The 18,827-nt window shown below is 52.5% G+C and overlaps 1 protein-coding gene across 2 annotated transcripts in view; it reads right to left on the bottom strand.

Annotated features, from left to right (window-relative positions):
* SCARA3 (scavenger receptor class A member 3) overlaps positions 1-17,760 on the bottom strand; it is a 38,813-nt gene extending 21,053 nt beyond the window's left edge. The window contains exon 1 of one of the 2 annotated variants that reach the window (XM_062213230.1): positions 17,627-17,760. In XM_062213230.1, coding sequence (XP_062069214.1) covers positions 17,627-17,633 — 7 coding nt within the window. In that variant the 5' untranslated portion in view covers positions 17,634-17,760. Of the gene's footprint in view, positions 1-6,481; positions 6,618-17,626 lie in introns of those variants that run through there. The other variant, XM_062213228.1, reaches the window with a different exon arrangement.
* Positions 17,761-18,827: the final 1,067 nt, after the last annotated feature.

The raw sequence follows: 18,827 nt of genomic DNA, 5'->3' as shown, positions 1-18,827 counted from the left end.
GGGGAGTGTCTGTAGAGGGGACTTTCTAAGCTTTGCCTCCAAATCCAGAGGCAATTAAAAGAAAAGACTTGCAAGCCGGCGCCGCGGCTCACTAGGCTAATCCTCCGCCTTGCGGCACCGGCACACCGGGTTCTAGTCCCGGTCGGGGCACCGATCCTGTCCCGGTTGCCCCTCTTCCAGGCCAGCTCTCTGCTGTGGCCAGGGAGTGCAGTGGAGGATGGCCCAAGTCCTTGGGCTCTGCACCCCATGGGAGACCAGGAGAAGCACCTGGCTCCTGCCATCGGATCAGCGCGGTGCGCCGGCCGCAGCGCGCCTACCGCGGCGGCCATTGGAGGGTGAACCAACGGCAAAAAGGAAGACCTTTCTCTCTGTCTCTCTCTCTCACTATCCACTCTGCCTGTCAAAAAATAAAATAAAATAAAATAAAAAATAAAATTAAAAAAAAGAAAAGACTTGTCTATTAGATTACTTGACAATAAAATAAAAACAGAAAAAGAGAAGATATGAACTCAGAATTCTTAAAATATTCATGTTTGCATGTATATCAGCATGTGTATATTTGTATACATATAACCTTGTTTGCTGACAGGTCCAGTAAACAAAGACATTACAACAGCATTGAGGACCTCTAGCCACTCAGATCTTGATCTCTACTGCTTCATTGCTTTCATTTTCCACTAAAAACAGAACCAGGGCCCCTTGGAGAAGTGGATGACTCTAGGGTAGGGACAGGGTAGACAGAAGAACGTGGAACATCTTGTTAATGCAGCAAGCAAGGAAGCACAAAACAAACAAAAACGAAACAGGCGTATCACAAGGATAGAGAAACCACTTTGCAGATGCCTCCGCTAGTGACATCTGGGCCAATCTGAATGCTCAATCAGGTATAATGATGCTATGACAAGTCACTGAAAAATCAGGAATTCATGGGCCGGTGCTGTGGCTAATCCTCTGCCTGCGGCGCCGGAATCCCATATGGGCGCAGGGTCTAGTCCCAGTTACTCCTCTTCCAGTCCAACTCTCTGCTGTGGCCCAGGAAGGCAGTGGAGGATGGCCCAAGTGCTTGGGTCCTGCACCCACATGGGAGACCAGGAAAAAGCACCTGGCTCCTGGCTTCAGATCAGCGTAGCTCCGGCCATAGCGGCCATTAGGGGCGTGAACCAACGGAGGGAAGACCTTTCTCTCTGTCTCTCTCTCTCACTGTCTAACTCTATCTGTCAAATAAATAAATCTTTTAGAAAAATCAGGAATTCATGAGCCCATGACAACAAGAGGTTGACAGGCAGACAGATTAAACAGGAAGAAAGCAAGGGGAGCTCATTCTTAGAGTGGTGCTGAAGTTGAAAAATCTGCATTTTGCAACCATGATAGCAAAGACTGGATCAGGCAAGAACCGTCAGTGGCTGCCGACTTTAGGGTTGTTTTGATGTGCAGCGGAATGCATGCAGGTTCTCAGAGTATCTCCTCAGACTCCTCTGTGGTTGCAAAGGAAGTAGTAAGAGCCAGCAATGATATCAGGGTACTTCACACGATTAATGGAAAATGTAATAAGAGAAGGGCTGACTGGGGTACAAAATACTTTAAAACCCATGCATACAAGGCGTTTACAAAAAGTTCATTTAAGAAGCTATGAAAGTTATGAAAAAGCTATCCGTGGATTTTTTTTAAAAATTCACTGAAATAAACTTATCTTTTAACTCTACTTTCCTATGAACTTTTTTAAGTTTTAATATACACTGGGGAAATCAGGAAACACCCTGACTGGTGGTCAAAATGACCATCACCTTGGAGGGACAAATGGGCACTGTGAGAAGCACCTACCATTGTCTATATAATGTGCTGGCCAAGAACGCATGCTCCCAATATAATCATGAGGAAACAGGAAGACGCAAAATGAAGATCATTTTGTTAAAGAGGGTCATCAAAGACAACAAAACAGGAAAGAGACAGAACCACCAGATGCAGTGCTTACCCGTGTACTGGAGGGAAAAGGAACTCTATAGAAGGTATTACCTGGTCAGCTGACAAAATTGGAATATGAAGAGTAGATTAAGTACTAAAGTAAATTCATGGAGTTCATAACTATATTTTGATTATGTTTCTATACGTGTTTACAGACAAAAGACTATGATGTATATAATTCATACAAAAATGCTTCAGAAAAAATTATGAATGTGTATGTATGTGTGTATGCATGTGTGTGTGTGTGTGAACAGTACTGTGTGGAAATCCTTTTATATACAATGCTATGCACCCAAGATTTGCTCAAGGCAATTTCCCAACAGTGAATTTACTGGATTAGATTATAAGAACACTTTAATGATTTAACAAGTAAGTTACCATTTAGAGAGGATATACAAATGACACTTCTACCCACAAAACATATACACTGATTTATCAATGATTCTTGTCATAAAAACAGATGTTTTGGACTCTAAGTCAACAGACTGCCTTTTTTTTGCACATTTAAAAATTATTAGTAAGACAGCATTTCAAGGGCCTGCTAGCCCTGCCTTTCCATGAATCATCTCTGTAGCCGTTGCCCATTTTTCAGTCGAGCTGTTGATTTTTCTTTTTCGGCAAGAGTTTTTTCTAAGAACATAACCTTTCTTCACATGTCTGGCAGCTGGATCCTGAGGGCATCTGTGCTCCAGATTTCTACCAGAGGCTCTTTCCTTGACTTCTGCCATTGCTACAAGAGTTACCAATCCAGAGCCTGCAGTTTGGTTTCTTAAACAGACTGCCCATGTGTGCACGCAGTATACAAACTGGAAGCCAGGACTGAGGACCATGTGGGGGCCGGCCTGTGCTCACCCAGCACAGCCTTTTCTCCTGGTCTGGTGTCTCTGGACATAGCAGATTTCCTTGTCAGCTTTCTGGCAGATAGATTTTTTTCCCCTAGTCTACTGTGACCCCTTCATCTCCATTTTTTCAAAGAGCAGACCCACTCAGGTGAGAGGTAAAATCTTTATTGACACACATGGTATGGCCCTGGCCAACCCGAAAGGACTGGGACCATCCCAGCGGCGTGCAGTGTAATGGCAGCCTGGGAGAGGTCTCTTCTTGGGTCTGGGCTTTTTGCTACAGGTCTTTGGTCCAGCTTTGCCCCTTCTCTCTTGCTACGCATGGCTGTGTCTCCTGCCCATGTCCTCGTGCACCCAAGACCCTCCACTCCTGATTCCCAGCTTCTGTACTTGTTAACCTGCCTTGTTTCAACATCTAACTTGAATTTGTTTTGCTTGTAACATTTGAGGATTGCCCCTGTCTGCTATCAAAATTAGCTAGGCTTTTAGCAGTATGTTTGCAGTTCATCTACTACCTAAGTTTTATCACCCCAGAATATTTTAAAAAGATTTATTTATTTTAAAGGTGGAGTGATGGGGGTGGGTGGGTGAGAATGAGAGAGAGAGAGAGAGAGAGAGAGAGAGAGAGAGAGAATCTTCTATCTGCTGGTGTATTCCCCAAATGGCCACAATGGCTGGGTCTTGGCCAGACTGAATCCAGAAGCCCAGAACTCCATCAGGATCTCCCATGTAGGCGGCAAGATGAAAGCACTTGGACCATCGTCCGCTGATTTCCAAGGTGCATTAGAAGGGGGCTGGATTGGGAAGTGGAGCAGCCAGGACTGGAACTGGAACTAGCCTGGAGTTGCAAGCATTGACTTAACCAGCTGTGCCACCATCCCTGCCCCATGAATTTTTTTTTAAGCTGGAGAAAGTTTTAAATCCATAATGCCAGAAACAGAAGTTCCAATTTTGCTTTTCTCCACTTTGTTTTAATGAGATGAAGTCCTGGGTCTTGCCTCAAGATAGTCTTCATGACAACTGTGTAGACCTTACAGGCGAAAGCATCACTTTCATGGACAAAAAGACCAAGGTTCAGAGAAGTTAAGAACATTGCTTAACAGCACAGAAAATGTAAGTGGTGAAGTCAAGATCTGAACTTGGAACTCTTTTTTTTTTTTTTTTAAAGATTTATTTGTTTGTTTGAAAGACGGAGTTACACAGAGGCAGAGAGAGGGAGAGAAAGTCTTCCATCTACTGGTTCACTCCCCAAATGGCTGCAATGGCTGGAGCTGGGCCAATCTGGGCCAGGAGCCAGGAGCCAGGAGCTTCTTCCAGGTCTCCCACACAGGTGCAGGGGCCCAAGGACTTGGGCCATCTTCCCTTGCTTTCCCAGGCCATAGCAGAGAGCTGGATTGGAAATGGAGCAGCTGGGACTTGAACAGGCGCCCATATGGGGTGCCAGCACTGCAGGTGGTGGCTTTACCCCCTACACCACAGTGCCACTCCCTGGAAATCTTTTCTACCATACCTATGACCACCTCAAAGTAAGAAGCAAAGGTTCTACAAAGTGCTGAGAAATCCTGCCTCTGTAGCTACGAGGTCATGGTAGAAACAGAGTCGAACAGCACAGAGCACGTGGCACCCCAGGGGCCCCTGACAATGACCGAGAAGGAGCCTGAGGAGCATCCTAGGCCTGTTAGTGCTGAGACCTCATTTCCCAAACGCTCGGGCCATGGCAACTGGGATCAACCTGACAGCCGAGACGCAGAGTCAGCAAGGAGCACCTGGAAAGCCCAGGCCGCCTTGAACGCACTCAGCAGAGAAGCACAAGCGACCTCAAACGATAGATGCCACTATCGCTGCCACGAATGCCCTCTGCTCAGGCTCCAGGGCTTCAACGTCGCTTCCTCAGCTGAGTCAACCTGGAGCTCCAGCCTCGAGTGGGTTCCCTGTCATGTGTACGTCCACGTGTCTGTAGTCTCCCTTTGTAGGAGGCAATGCAACAGCTCTCTCCCCTGGTGTTTAAGTTCTGCCGGCGGGGACTGTACTTGTCTTGTTCTTTGCTTTATCCAAAGCCCCAAGCACACAGAAAGGCCCAACAAATACAGTTTCTAATGCATCTATGAATGGCTTTGTATTCTGCTTTCTGGTGGTGGTTCTAGGCCTGGAGTCATTTAGGGGTTTTTCAAGAGAACAGGGTCAGTGCCCTACTGATTCTGAGTTACTTGGTGGGGAGGTGGAGAGCTGGGCTTTAGCACTTTGAAAGCACTCAACACCCATTTTTCCGTGGGATTCCTACAACTAGTCCAGCAGAGAGATGAGTGAGAAATTCTCCCTCCAGTTTGACACGTGAGGAAACCAAGCTGTGTGTGCATGTGGTTGTGTGTATGTATCTGTGTGTGCTGAGGTTTATAGCCTGGCTAAAGTCAAAGGGCCAGCTAGAGGCAAAGCTTCCTAAATTCGTTTTCGCTCCACTGTAGCAGATTCAGGTAGCCTCTTTCTGATGGTGCCTGTATGCGTGAGTGTGTGTGTGTGTGTGTGTGCGCGCGTGCGCGCACATGTTTGGTCAAGTGCTTTGGAGGGGGCTGGGGGAAGTGGAAGAAGGAAGGATGGAAGAACACGAAGTACGATGAGGAGGGCACTGCTGATCTCTTTAACTGTGTCCTAAGAAGTCAGCCGTTGAGCTCTGTTTTGCCACTCAGCTGCTCTGCACCATCCATCTGCCAACAGTTTACAAGGATGGCTTTGCCTGGCAGTCACCAGGATTACGATCTCTTTCCCATAAGTAAGTGCCTCAGGCAAAGCAGACCAGAATTCCTTGCTGCTTTCTGTGCTCCTCCGACCAAAACCTCATCCAACCAGCCACAGCCTCTCGCCCTCGAGTGAGCGCGGCCAGAAGCGCTCTGCAAGCTGTTGGCGGCGGATGCCGACGCACTGCGGCCTCGGAACCCCTCGGGGAGGTATTCCTTCCACTCCGCGCAGCGGCCGCCCCCCTGGCCCCGTTCCGTCTTTCTTCCCACCTCTGCACCGTGCTCCTCTGCCTTCTCTCATGACCAGCCTCCTCCCTGTTCTGGCTCCAGAGCCAATTTCATCACTTCCCTGTTTATAGCCTTTGCAGGGACTCGGGGATGACTTAAATCAAGCAAAGCTGACACCAGCCTTCAGCAAACACCCTGTCAGCTTTATCATAACCTTGCTCGCCCCGGGAGCCCCCTCAACTGGCAATCATTAGCAAGTGGGAATTAATCATGCCGTTTTCCGGTACTGCTCGTGGCGGACCCGTGGGAAGGGACGTGACAGCTGCCAGAGCAGATCTCGGCCCTTCCAGACTCAGAGTTCACGCAAATCACGAGCGTTTGGCCATCTTCCCTTCACTGACATCTCAGCTCCATAACCCCAACCCCGCCACCAACCCCAAAGAGGGCTTCTCGGCCTAATCCCTTGGCTTTCCTGCTTTCTGGTGGGGTGCCCAGCTCTGGGGGACCCTGATGTACCGAAGTCCAGAATGCTGCAGCCACTCACCGCTGCAGCCTTGTTGACTTTACCGGACGTCATCCAGGGCGCTTCTGAGGCTCTTTAAGCCAAATCCTTTGCAAGCACGGGCTCATTATAATTACATGACACTGGATAGTTCCGGTGGGAGCACGGATACAGAAGCAGACATGAGAATGAGAAAGGCTTGCCTGAGCACTCACTCACTGCAGGATGCTTGATCGGACAGGAATCTCTGCTCCTCCCTGTGCACTGGGCCAAGCGCCTCGGCAGAGATAAGAGAATCTTCTTCCTCTTCCCATCTCCCAGGGCTTCTGGAGCCATCTTAGTGTTGGGTGCACCGGCTTTCAGAAGTGTGTTCAGACAGGAAACCACAGACTGACAGCGTGGGATGGGAATGTCTAAGTCGGAGTCCACCTCTGTCACGTTAGAGGCTGGGAGACAATAAGTGACCAACCAGCTGCTTAGCAGCCCCTAAAATGTCCAGGAATCCGAAGCCAGACCCAAATATGCACACAAAGTCTGCGCAGTGGCATGTGCGCAGTTCAGAAAGGCCACTGAGCTGGGGCCGTCTTACCACCCAGAATGCCGTCTGTTTACAGCTTGGGAAACCTGCAGCCTCCCTCCCGCATGAGGCTGATTCCAGCGTGGGTGTCCTTCAAGACAGCATACTGGCCCCTGAGAAGGCCCGTGTGTTCAGTTAACTGTTACCCTCTGCTGTTCTAATCATGAGCTTCCTTTTAGTAAAAAGTGAATATGAATGACTAATATATGGTTTAAGTTTAGTTTATTCTTAGAGTACTCCATGGCGAGGGAGTGGTGGGGGTACTGAAGCATGGAGACTGCAAAGGCTTGAAGCAGCAGAGACCATGGTAACATACAGAGCCCTGAGGTTTGAGCTGCAAAGGAATGCACTGGAGGGAGACAGGGAGTGTGTGCGTGTAGCGAGGGGAGGGGAGGAAGGAAGATTGAGGCTCTGCTTCCCCTCCCCTTCTCAGCACCAGAACAAGGGGTAGGGTTGGCATCATGGGACAGATGGTCAAGCTGTTGCCTGCAATGCCTGCATCCCATATCAGCATTGGTTGGAGTCCCAGCTGTGCCATTTCCAATCCCGCTCCCTGCTAATGAGCCTGGGAAAGCAGAGGAGGATGGCCTAGGTCTTTGTGCCCCTGCCATCCATGTGGGAGACCCAGATGGAGTTCAAAGGCTCTTGCCTTTGGCCTGATCCAACCCTAGCAATTGTGACCATTTGGGGAGTGAACCAGCTCTCTCTCTGTAACTCTATTTTATTTCAAATAAGTAAAATAAATCTTAAAAAAAGGTAGTGGGAGGGAATGTTATTCCTCTCCTAAACTAAAAGGGCTCTTGTTTGGGTGTGGGGTAGGGGGAATTTTTACTTTTTCCCATTGGTGTCCTGTTGATTGCCTTAGAATCCCATTTGTTTTCTCTGGCCCTCTAAGATAAGGCTATGGTTCTTGGGTGTGTCATGCATAAAAATCCATGAAATTCAGGATTTCGACATGCTGAAAATCGAGGAGCCCCTGAGTGTGACGTGCTGAGGTGTTGGGAGTCTGGAGAAATCGCCGTGTCACCCTAGGCCATGCATGTGGGAAGAGAGGCTGTTTTGTAAGAAGACAGAAGACAGCCTATTTCTCTCTTCTTCTTCCTCCTCCTCCTCTTCTCCTTCCTTTTTTTCATTTTGCTGATTCCAGGAGACAGCACAGGATGGCGCGGGCTTGAGAGAGGACACTGGAGATGGTAAAGCAATGCCTGCACCGAAGACGCTTCAGGAAAGCTTGCCTGGGAGCACATTTGGGACAGCAAAGCTGCTCTGGGAACCATGAGAAGGGCCAGCACCTAAGGCTCCGCGAGCCAGCTGCTGCCTCCCCTGTTCCCGAGGCACCAACGTTGTCACTAGGGAACATCCTGGTCCCTGCCCTTGGATTACATAATGAAGGCACAGCCAGGCTCCAGTGCTCACTACCCAATCACGGGCGGTGTGCTTAGAACAAGAAAAACCAAACAGCCTTTGAAGGCCAGCGCTGCGAGCCCAGACCCATAAAACAGCGGCAGCCACTGGAGAGCTGAAAGGGGCTGTGTTGCTGTCACCCCAGGTCCTAATATCCAACTCAAACATCACAAGGACAGCCACGAGAGCAGGAAAACCCCCCTCTTTTCCTAACCCCCTCTCCCGCATGGGCACGGAGAAGTTTGATTGAAGGTGCATGTCTTGGCACATGGCTGTGTGTGGTTGCTGACTCCACTGGGGTTGAGCTCAGTTCATTTCTCCCCCTGGGGGTGGAAAACAGCCGAGACCTGTCAACCAATCGCTAACTCGACTGTGGTCACCCATGCTGGCTTTCTTTTGGTTGACCAAACATGTGAAATTGATTCACTCTTTTGCCTTCCTGGGACTGCATTCTTCCACGCGAGTCAGCAAGGGGGAGAGATTCGAGGAACTGAATAAAAGGTCTTTCTTTGGGCACTTCAAGGAACATATTTTGATGATTTATCTTTGGTGGAGTTCACAGAGTGGGTTTTCAAAACAGCCAATTGGGTCAGGAAAAAGAGTGATTTCAGAGTTTTCACAGAAGCCAATGCTATATTTAAAGTCGCAGAACAGCTATAGTTGAAGGTAGGAGAATGCTGTAATTAAGGTTGCAAAAGCTGTTTCCATTAGAACCCTCCTACCACTGCCCCCTCTCCACAGCCTTCCTCTGTGGGTTTGTTTGGATTCGGTGGGAAACTGTTCGTCCCCAGGGCCCCTACTCAGCTCCAAAGAATCTGGTCCTTTCTGCTCCGATTGTCCTGCTCCCCAAGTTCTCATTATCTGTCTCCTTGGCCCCCCCAGCACTTGCCCCGCTTCTGGTCCCCATCCTTATGCTCCTTCATCCCTGAAATCCACATCTGCTACCCTGGGACAGGTGCTTCCTCTCCCCCATCCTGCTGCCTGCATCTGAATTCGCCTTCCGCTGCACTCTGGTGCCTTCCTGGTCACTACAGAAGTTGTGGGTAAATCTCCCCTTCATCCCAAACCTCTCCTAAATGGCTTCCCTCCTTTTTTGGCTCTCAGATCTTCCCTGTTGGCATTTTGGAGGGGCACAATTCTTCCAGAGATGGGATTTACCCACTCTGTGCAGACATTTAGGGTTCTGCCCTTGCCCACGACCGCCAAGAGCAACTGGTAGTCATGGTGACAACCCCAGATGCCCATCTCATTTCTAAATATCCCCTTTAAAGGATGGTGATGTCTAGATGAGAGCAGCTCCTGGGCTGTTCACTTAATACAGCAGATTGCCCCCATCACATACCCACTGGTCTCCCCACTCTACCCAGCACCTTCGCCAGTCCTTGGGACCCCAACAAATCCAGTGCAGTGGGAGACATGCAGGTCACCAGTTTCGTCTATCCCTGTTGTCACCTCTGGTCCTTTGAACCCCACATTCTCTCTGTTTTTCATCACTTGCATCGCATGGGTGCTTCCCTTCCTGTCTCTGAGCTGCTTCTCCTTACGTGTTAAATAGGGGGATGGGCCCACTCCACAGAGCTGCTGTGACAATGCAGAGATGACGTATGAAAAGTACAGGCACAGGGCTGGCACTGTGGCACAACAGGTTAAAGCCCCAGCCTGCAGTGCTGGCATCCCATATGGGCGCTGGTTCAAGTCCCGGCTGCTCCTCTTCCAATCCAGCTCTCTGCTATGGCCTGGGAAAGCAGTAGAAGATGGCCCATGTCCTTGGGCCCCTGCACCCACATGGGAGACCTGGAAGAAGCTCCTGGCTCATAGCTTCGGATCAGCTCAGCTCTGGCTGTTGCAGTCTTTTGGGGAGCGAACCAGCGGAAACAAAGACCTTGCTCTCTCTCTGGCTCTACCTCCCTCTCTAACTCTTTCAAATAAATAAAATAAATCTTTAACCAACAGAAGGAAGATCTTTCTGTCTCTCTCGCTCTCTCTGTCTAACTCTGTCAAATAATAAAAAATAAGTAAATAAATAAATAAAATAAAACTTAAAAAAAAAAGTACAGGCACACAATGGTAGTACAGGCTTGATCTATGGTAGTAAGAGTTATGTCATTGGGAGTATTTTTCTATCCTACCCCAATTATTGCTGTCCTGTGTGGCCATATCCCTATGCCTTTCACTCTAAGGATCAATTTCCAACTTTCAAGAAATCCATTTTTTCAAAATATGTCCTGTCCTACAGGACACTAGTTCCAAAGTATTTTTTTGTGGGAAAAGATTCTTTGGTCAAGCAAGCTGGGAAAATGATTAGCAAAGTGAACATTTAGAAAAGTCTTGCAAAAAAAATGCTCATTTAAATCTGTGTTTAATTCCGCATTTCTCAAAGTTGACCACAAAACTTCCCTCCCCCAAAATACTCCCCCCCACCATGGAATTGGTATTCAGAAGTATCCTTGCTTTGGGGAACACTGCTCTGGATAACAACATCACCTGGTTTGGATTATTTCTTCAGTCTGCTTCCTGCCATCAACTTGAATGGAGCCAACATTTATGCTGCAACTTGGGGTTCCCTGGAATCTACAGCTCTCATTTCCATGTTGACCATAGCTCAGGCTGCCCACCCTTCAGAGGTTAAAGCTCATGAATGCTCTGTCTGTGCGATCTCAAGCTCCTTTCTTTGCATCCCCTCTCACTGCTCTTCCTTCTCCCACTGCAGTAAACCTCTACACGTTCTCCACCACGAGGCTCATCACGCAGGCCCTGACCTCTGAGGCCAGCCTTGCCCTTAGGGTCAGTTTCAGCCCCTGGAGCCTGGAGCTGTCTCCCAGCCAGGGCACCTCATTCAGTGCTCATTGTGCTTGTGATGCACTGGGCCAGGCAAACCCAGCACAATGAGAGCACATCAGGGTATGGTGTGGATTTGGCTCCAACGAAGTCCAGCCATCCAGGTCCTTGTGTTCCTCCTCCTTCCAACTCACCACATCTTCCAAAGACAAGTTCACCTCTCCCCTTTCTTTTCTGACAAGATAAAAACTATTAGCTCCAGTTAATAGATCCTCTGCTAACTCCCTCAAGCTGCCTACGCTTCACACCCACTGTACGTGTGTGCAGGGGAGCGGGTAGTGAGGCGCCCTCATGCATTTGCCACAGCTTGGCACCCTGTATCAGGGCTTCAAATGAATGTGCTCTTTGACTCAGCAATCCCCTTGCTAGGACCTTCTGAAAGGGGACAATCATACAACTGAGCAAAGATGTGCGTGTAAAGATCACTTCACGTTATGATAAACTAGAGGAAAAAGAGCCTACAGGCCCATCAACAAGGAATTGGTCAAATAAATTATAGAATCATACTGAAGGAATTTTTGCGACCATTTCAAAGATAATGTAGATCTACATTAATTGCTTGGGGGAAGGATATCTATGTCCTATTACTGAGTTTTTTTTTTTTTTGTTTTTTTTTTTGACAGGCAGAGTGGACAGTGAGAGAGAGAGACAGTGAGAAAGGTCTTCCTTTGCCGTTGGTTCACCCTCCAATGGCCGCCGCGGTAGGCGCACTGCGGCCGGCGCACCGCGCTGATCCGATGGCAGGAGCCAGGTGCTTCTCCTGGTCTCCCATGGGGTGCAGGGCCCAAGGACTTGGGCCATCCTCCACTGCACTCCCTGGCCACAGCAGAGAGCTGGCCTGGAAGAGGGGCAACCAGGATAGAATCCGGTGCTCCGACCGGGACTAGAACCCGGTGTGCCGGCGCCGCAAGGTGGAGGATTAGCCTAGTGAGCCGCGGCGCCGGCTACTATTACTGAGTTTTAAAAATACCTATGACAGAGCTGGCACCATGGCATAGCAGGTAAAGCTTCTGTCTGCAGTGCTGGTATCCAATATGGGCGCCAGTTAGAGTCCTGGCTGCTCTACTTCCAATCCAGCTCTCTGCTATGGCCTGGGAAAGCAGAGGAAGATGGCCCAAGTCCTTGGGGCCCAGCACCCATGTGGGAGACCTGGAAGAAGCCCCAGGCTCCTGGCTTCAGAGCTGCCCAGCTCTGGCCATTGTGGCCATCTGGAGAGTGAACCAGTATATGGAAGACCTCTCTCTCTGCCTCTGCCTCTCTCTAACTCTGCCTTTCAAATAAGTAAATAAGTCTTTAGAAAATAGCAATAAAATAATGAGTTTGTGTCATACAAAAGTCAAATGTGGGTGGGCATTTGGTGCAGCTGTTAAGCTGTAAGTTGGGACAGCGGTGTTCCACATCAGAGTACTGAGTCCAAGTCCTGACTCCGCTCTCATTTCCAGCTTCCTCCTAAGGTGCATCCTGGGAGGCAGCGGGTGATGGCTCAAGTACTTGGGTCCTTGGTGCCCACACAGGAAACTCGGATTGAGTTCTGGGCTCCTAGCTTCAGCTTGGTCCAGCTCTGGCAATTGCAGGCAGTTGGGAAGTGAACCAGTGGATAGAAGATCTGCCTCTCTCCGTCTCTATCTCTCCACCTTTCAAACAAATTAACTAAATAAATAAATAAATAGCTTGACTACCTTAAAAAATCAAATACAGGATGCAATGCACAAGTCTACGTCTATATCCATTATTTCTCCCTCCCTACAGAGAACCTTCCTTCTTGCCAATGCAAGTCTCCCACTGCCATCACCTCCATCCCCACACTCCTACCACCTCTCCTCTGTCCCTCTCCCAGGCCACACCCGCCTTGAAAACCCCTTCCTGCCCCGCCAGTTTCTCACTCTACCTAATCCTTGTTTTCTGAAACTCCTCTGCCCCAGGCCTCCTGCTCCTTGGCATTCACACCTGCCCCTTGCCAGGTGCAGCCTGGCCGCCTCATCAGCTACCTCTGCTGCCTCTGGTGATCAACAGTCAACACTGCGCATGGCTTCCTCCGGCTCAGAACTCGGAACTCCTCGGAACTCGCTCCTCTCAATTTCCGTGACACGGCTGTCCTGATTTTCTGCCTGTGTCCCTGCTCGCTTCTCTTGGCTCCTTCCCAAGCTCATTTTCTCCTGCCACTCTAAAAGTAGAGATTTCCCAATGTGGGCTGAAGCCACGAGAGAATGCCTCAAGGGAGAAGTAGCAAACAGGCCTTCTCCCGGCACACCCTTCTGGAAAACACTGTCTATTGGCTCTTCGGTGTCAACAGGCACAATCGGAAGTCCTTAACTTGGCACTCACGGCTGGGCTGGCCCCTGCTTCCTGGTGGCTCTCAGCAAATCTCTCCGCCCACCACCACTAAACACAGCATCCCAAGGACCTAATGCCCAGCTTTTGCCATCACCACTTCCGGTCTGCTTTGACATGATCAATTCTTCCCTGAAGCCTTTCTGAGCTGCTCTATTTCTCCCTGGGGACTCCTACCGACTCCAGTGCACCTGCCATTCATTTGTTCTTTTGCATCGTCTACCCTGCCGATTCAGTTTGCTTCTTAGGTCTGCATGTCTTGTCTCTGCCATTAGGGCAGGAAGCATCTTTGCTTCCCTTTCGGCTAGAGGACTCCTGCTCAAAAGCAGGCACTTGATAATATTAGCTGACAGTGCACGGTGGCACGACATCCCAGAACAACCAGTTGTTCACTTAGATCCAAGTGGAGGTGCAGCTATCTCATCTGAACCAGGAAGCAGATGTCTGCCTGTCTCCATCTAGAGATGTTGAAGACACTGGCAGAAATATGGGTCGGGAGCTTAGAGAAATAAACCTGGTACCATCCGACTCTTCCCATGTGTCTAGTCTTTGAGACGGGTGCCCAGAAAGAACTCAGGACCCAACGGCTGAAAGATTCACTAAGAGAAGCAGCAAAGAAAGAGTGCCAGGAACAAAACCAAGCAACCCCTAAACTCCCTCCTGGGGACTTCCTCTCTCTCTCTTTCTCCTTCCCTCCTTCCTCTTTCCCTCCCTTTCTTCCTTCCTTCTTTCAAAGGTTTATTTTATTTATTTGAAAGAAACAGAGAGAGAGAGAGAGAGAGAGAGACTGATTCACTCTCCAATTGAATGCAATGGCTGGGACTGGGCCAGGTGGAAGCCAGGAACTCCATCCAGGTCTCCCACGTCCGGGTGGCCAAGGGCCCAAACCTTTGGGCTGTTTTCCATTGGTTTCTCAGGTGCATTAGTAGGAAGCTGGACTGGAAAGGGAGCAGCCAGAACTGGAACTGCTGCTCATATGGTATGCTGGTGTCGCAGGCAGCAGCTTAATCCGCTGTGCCACCATGGCGGCTCCCTGGGGACCTCTTCCATGACACTTAACGACTTTTAGTTTCATCTAAATGATTTGGGCATGAATTTTAAGTGTTTTAGAAAGGGGTAAGCCCCTGAGAGAAAGGACAGCATGATAAAGCTGCTCTGTGACAGGGCTGGGCTTGTCCTTGGGGCTCTCGAGCTCCAACAAATACACTAACTGCAACATGACCAGACATGAGTGGTGTACAGATGAGTGGCGCTATCCCGCCTGCCAATTCTAACACCCAGAACAGCTGCCTGTCCTCCATGGAGACTGCCAAGTGACTGTTTTACAGAGATGTGTGTGCTTGAGGGCATGGAGCCAATCTCCAACACCTGAGCCCCCGGTGCCCCGGGACTGGCAGATTGGTGGCTCTATTCACCTTTGCCACATCAGTTCCTTTTCTTCTAGCCCAGGCTCGCTCCTGTGCCCTAAGGTCTGGGGGACCTCGCCTGCCCTCTCACACATGGACAGAACCAGCCACGCTGTGAGGTGGATGTCTCCCGGGATCACACGGCTGAATCTTCCCAGCCCCCTCCTCTCCCTGCCCACGCTTTGCCCAGGTGGTACCCCGGGGGGTGCATCCTCCCCGGGGACAGAGGAGAGCCCACGTCTGTGCATCTTCAGGCAGTCACCATCACAGTGCACCAGGCTGCTTCCCGGGCATCTGCGAGAGCTCCTCCCGCTGGGGTGGGGTGGGGTGGTGGTGGTGGTGGTGGCAACAGTGACACAGGTGTTTGTGGCTCACTCCAGCAAGCCAGTGGGGAGCTCTGAGGAGGGCCCATCAGCAATGCCCCGGTGGCAGCTGCGGGCCCCTTAGGATCACAGGTGAGACAGACCAGGTGTCAGCTTGCATCAAAAGACACAGCTGCCTGGGAGGCCCAGCTGGATGTGGCTTGGGCTGGAGAGGCCTCTGCTCAGCTGGCAGAGTGGGCTCTGGCGCCTGGCCATGGTGGGGGGTGGGGGGAGGCTGAGCCACTCAGCAAGCGTGTTTAAGTACCATCGCCACCAACGCTTCTCCCGGAGCAAACATCACATTACCGTGTTTGCTTTGAGCAGAGGCTCAGGATCCCGTGCCAGGGGGTGTAATCTGAAGATCGGGGTGGGGGCTCTCCAGAGGAGCACAGAGGCCAGCTTCCCCTCACTCTGGAAGCAGCAGCCGCCCTGCTCTGCAGGGCTCTTGATTTTTTTCCACTAGGGTGAGAAAATGCCTGGTTCTTCACACTCCACAGATCCCAAAGGCCAAATATTTGCTGTCTGCCTTGCTGTTCCCTTCCCAGGTGGAGGTGGCGGCCCTCGCCTGCGCCCGTGGCTCCCTGCGATGTTCCGAGAGATACCTGAGGGTTTCTGGCCACTGAGGGACAAGTTCATGGGCGCTGCCATAGAGGCTTCAGGCAGCAGGAATTCTGCCCTGCTCGTGGCAAGGGTGCTGTTCAGAGCAGGGGAAGGGGGGGAGAGGCAGGGCTGGGGTTTCTTTCTGGGAGCCCCCAGGCCCCACTCCAGCAGCCCACAAAGCCCCTGGAACCCAGCGGCACGTGTCGGCAGGCCCACCTCCCAAATATTCATGCACGCCCGCTCTTTGCTCCTCCATTTCGCAGGATTTCGGCCCCGCCTGCCTTTCTCTTGCACTGTTGGTCTGGAATGTTGGTGGAACCCAAACTGCGGTGAGAATGTGCCGCATCCTACCCTCATCATCAGGCACAGGGGCAGTGTGGGCTGAAGCCCGGGGTAAGACGTGGGCTGAATGCTTTCTGGAGGCTCCTGGGAATGCTGTGCCCCAGCCCTCTCTGACCAGGGAGGGCAGAGCCCCATAGATGTGGCAGCTGGAAGACAGCGCTCAGTGGGCGAGGCCCCTCTCTGCCTGCCAAGGGAACTCGCTGGGGTTGATCATAACTTGCCTGGCTCATCCCCAAGCAGTTCAAGACATGGTCAGGCCAAAGGCGCAGAGGCCAGAGGGAAGGGTGCAGCGGAGAGGCAGGGTGTTTCCTGGACGGGGAGCCAGGAGCTTGGGACTCAAGTCCACTGACTGGCTGCGCATCTACAGCAAGTCGCTCCCCCTGTGCACAGGACACCCTCGCAATTTGTGGGGCTGGGTGTACAATGGACGTTGGGGGTGCGGGAGTCCCTTTTGAGACAGTCATTAAGAATTTGAAGGCAGGACCAGTAGGGCATGAAACCAAGTGTGGCCGCACACTCGTGAAGCCCACCCTACCTGTTTGCTCAACCACACACGCAGGTGGGGGCGCAGTGCGCCATTGGTTTGTCTGCCGAGCCCTGTCGCCAAACGCGTCCTCAAACTCTTTCCGTCCAAGAGGCAAACGGTGGCTCTGGCAGAAGCAGGCGTGTGAGCTCTGGGCCCCTGCCCTCCACCCCCATCGCTCTGAGGGCACGGTTAAAGCCATGCAGATGATCCAAGGGTCCTGTTCCATTTCCCCGTTCAGTAGCTGCATGAGGTGGTGGGGGTGGCACTGCTGGGGCCACAGCCTTCCGTGTGAAAGTGTGAAAGGCACCAGAGACGCCATTAAGAACTCCAAAGTCTCCCTGTCCCATAGCTTGCCTCCAAAGCCAGCTGCTCCCCTAGCCTCAAAGGAAGTTTGAGGACCAGGCCCCCCCTCACCCTGTCCTCAAGAGAGCCAGGCCAGGAGCAGCTACTCGGGACCATGCCTGGTCCTGCCTTCTTGCAATGGCTCAGTCCCCCAGCGTCTTTGCCCCAAGGAGGTCAAAGGGCAGGGCAGGCAAGGGTCAAAGGTCGGAAGGGTACGGTCAGGGCTGAGGCTCAGGGCTCTCTTGGGGAAGGGGCTTCGGGAGCTTCCGGGGTAAGTTCTCTGTGGCCTGTGACAACTTTCTGCACTAGCGGGGTACAGGGAGGAACCAGAAACCATCCGGGACTTGAGGGCTGTTTTTGAGGGAAGGAACCATGCCGGGTGGGAAGAGCACTGGCAGCGGCGCCTGGGTTCCCCGTCCTCCCTCCTCCGTCCCCCTCCTCGGAACTGCGGGGCTCCCCGCCTGCTCCTCCCAGTACCTTCCTCAGGAAGATCCAACGTGCTGCGAGACGGCCTCGGGGTGCCTTCCCGGAGGCGCCCTCCCTCCTCTCGGCCCCGCCTGCCTGAGGAAAGGCGCCCCCCCACCCCCCCGGCGCCCTGGCCCCTGGTGCCGGACCCGCCGCGCGCCACTTACCTTTCATGGTCCCTTCTGGCCGGGCCTCGGCAGGGCCCCGCTGCAGGCGGCGGCTGGAGCTGCGGGGGAGCCGGCAGAGCCGCGGGTCGTCCCGGGGCACGCGATGGCCGCTCCTACGCGGCGCCCGCGGCACAGGGGCTCGGGCCTGGAGTCATGCTCCCGCCTGCGCGCTGCCGTGGCGGCGGGCCCGGGGGAGGGTCCCGCGGGGTCGCAGGCTGGGGACGCCCCGCCGGGCGCCTAGCGCCGCGCGCCGCCCCCGCCCAGGGCGCGCATCCCGCCGCCGCGCGCTTCTCGCTGGAGCCCCGCGAGCTGTGCTGCCGCCCCACGCCCCGCGCGTCCTCCCTCTCCCTCTCCCTCCCGCCCTCCTCGTCACTTCTTGGGCCCCGGCCCAGATCAACTTCCTTAGTATTTTCAAAACTGCCGCGGCTGGGCCGCTTTGTGCCGAGGCCGGCCCACCCGTCCCCCAGGACCCCAGCACCCAGCGTCTGGCCTCGAACCCGGGCCCCGCCCGCGTCCTCCAGGCCGGCACCGCCTGGGGCCACTGCGATGGGGGCTCACGGTGGGGGGCAGGGCTCTCACTATCGGGTACCCTTGCTGGCTTAGGCGGGCAGCCCGGACCTTGATTTCAGCCATGCACGTTTTTCTCACCCACCCGTGGAGTCCGGAGGTGGGGGGAGAAGGCAGGATTCCTAGGTTTTAGCTCCAACAGCCCAGCTTTGCCAGGGAACTTCTTTTCATTTTAGCCCTGAAAATGTCTCGCAACTCTTCAGGCCGGGCGGAGGGGGGTAATTGTCACCCTGTGGCCGCCCCCAGGGACTTAGTGTGCGCCTTTTGTCTCCAGGCCTGGGCGGGGCGGGGGGCGCTCCCGATTCTGTGGCGGCGGGGCTCTGTTGTACACAGTGCCTGAGTATTGCGTCCAAACGGAAGGAGCGAGCTTCTCGCCATGAGCCGGTCTGAAGCGCCCTGCCTCGGGCGCTGAACTTGCGCTGAGCGCCACAGGTGCCAGGCGCTGCCCTCTGCTCTGGGAAGTGTGGACGGCCTGTCACCGGCTCCTCTGGTGAGCAAGGCCAACCGTTAACCAGCAACAGCACCAGGGAGGCAAGAATCTCGGGACCAGAAGGTGCAAGGGGAGAGGGGACCAGGGGTGGGGTAAGGGGACCACGGGTGGGCCCGCCCAGCCAGGCCTCTTTGCCTGGCTGCA

This window comes from Lepus europaeus, chromosome 16 (genome assembly GCF_033115175.1).
Source record: "Lepus europaeus isolate LE1 chromosome 16, mLepTim1.pri, whole genome shotgun sequence".
NCBI classification, from domain to species: Eukaryota; Metazoa; Chordata; class Mammalia; order Lagomorpha; family Leporidae; genus Lepus; species Lepus europaeus.
This window is presented reverse-complemented; position numbering and strand designations above follow the sequence as displayed.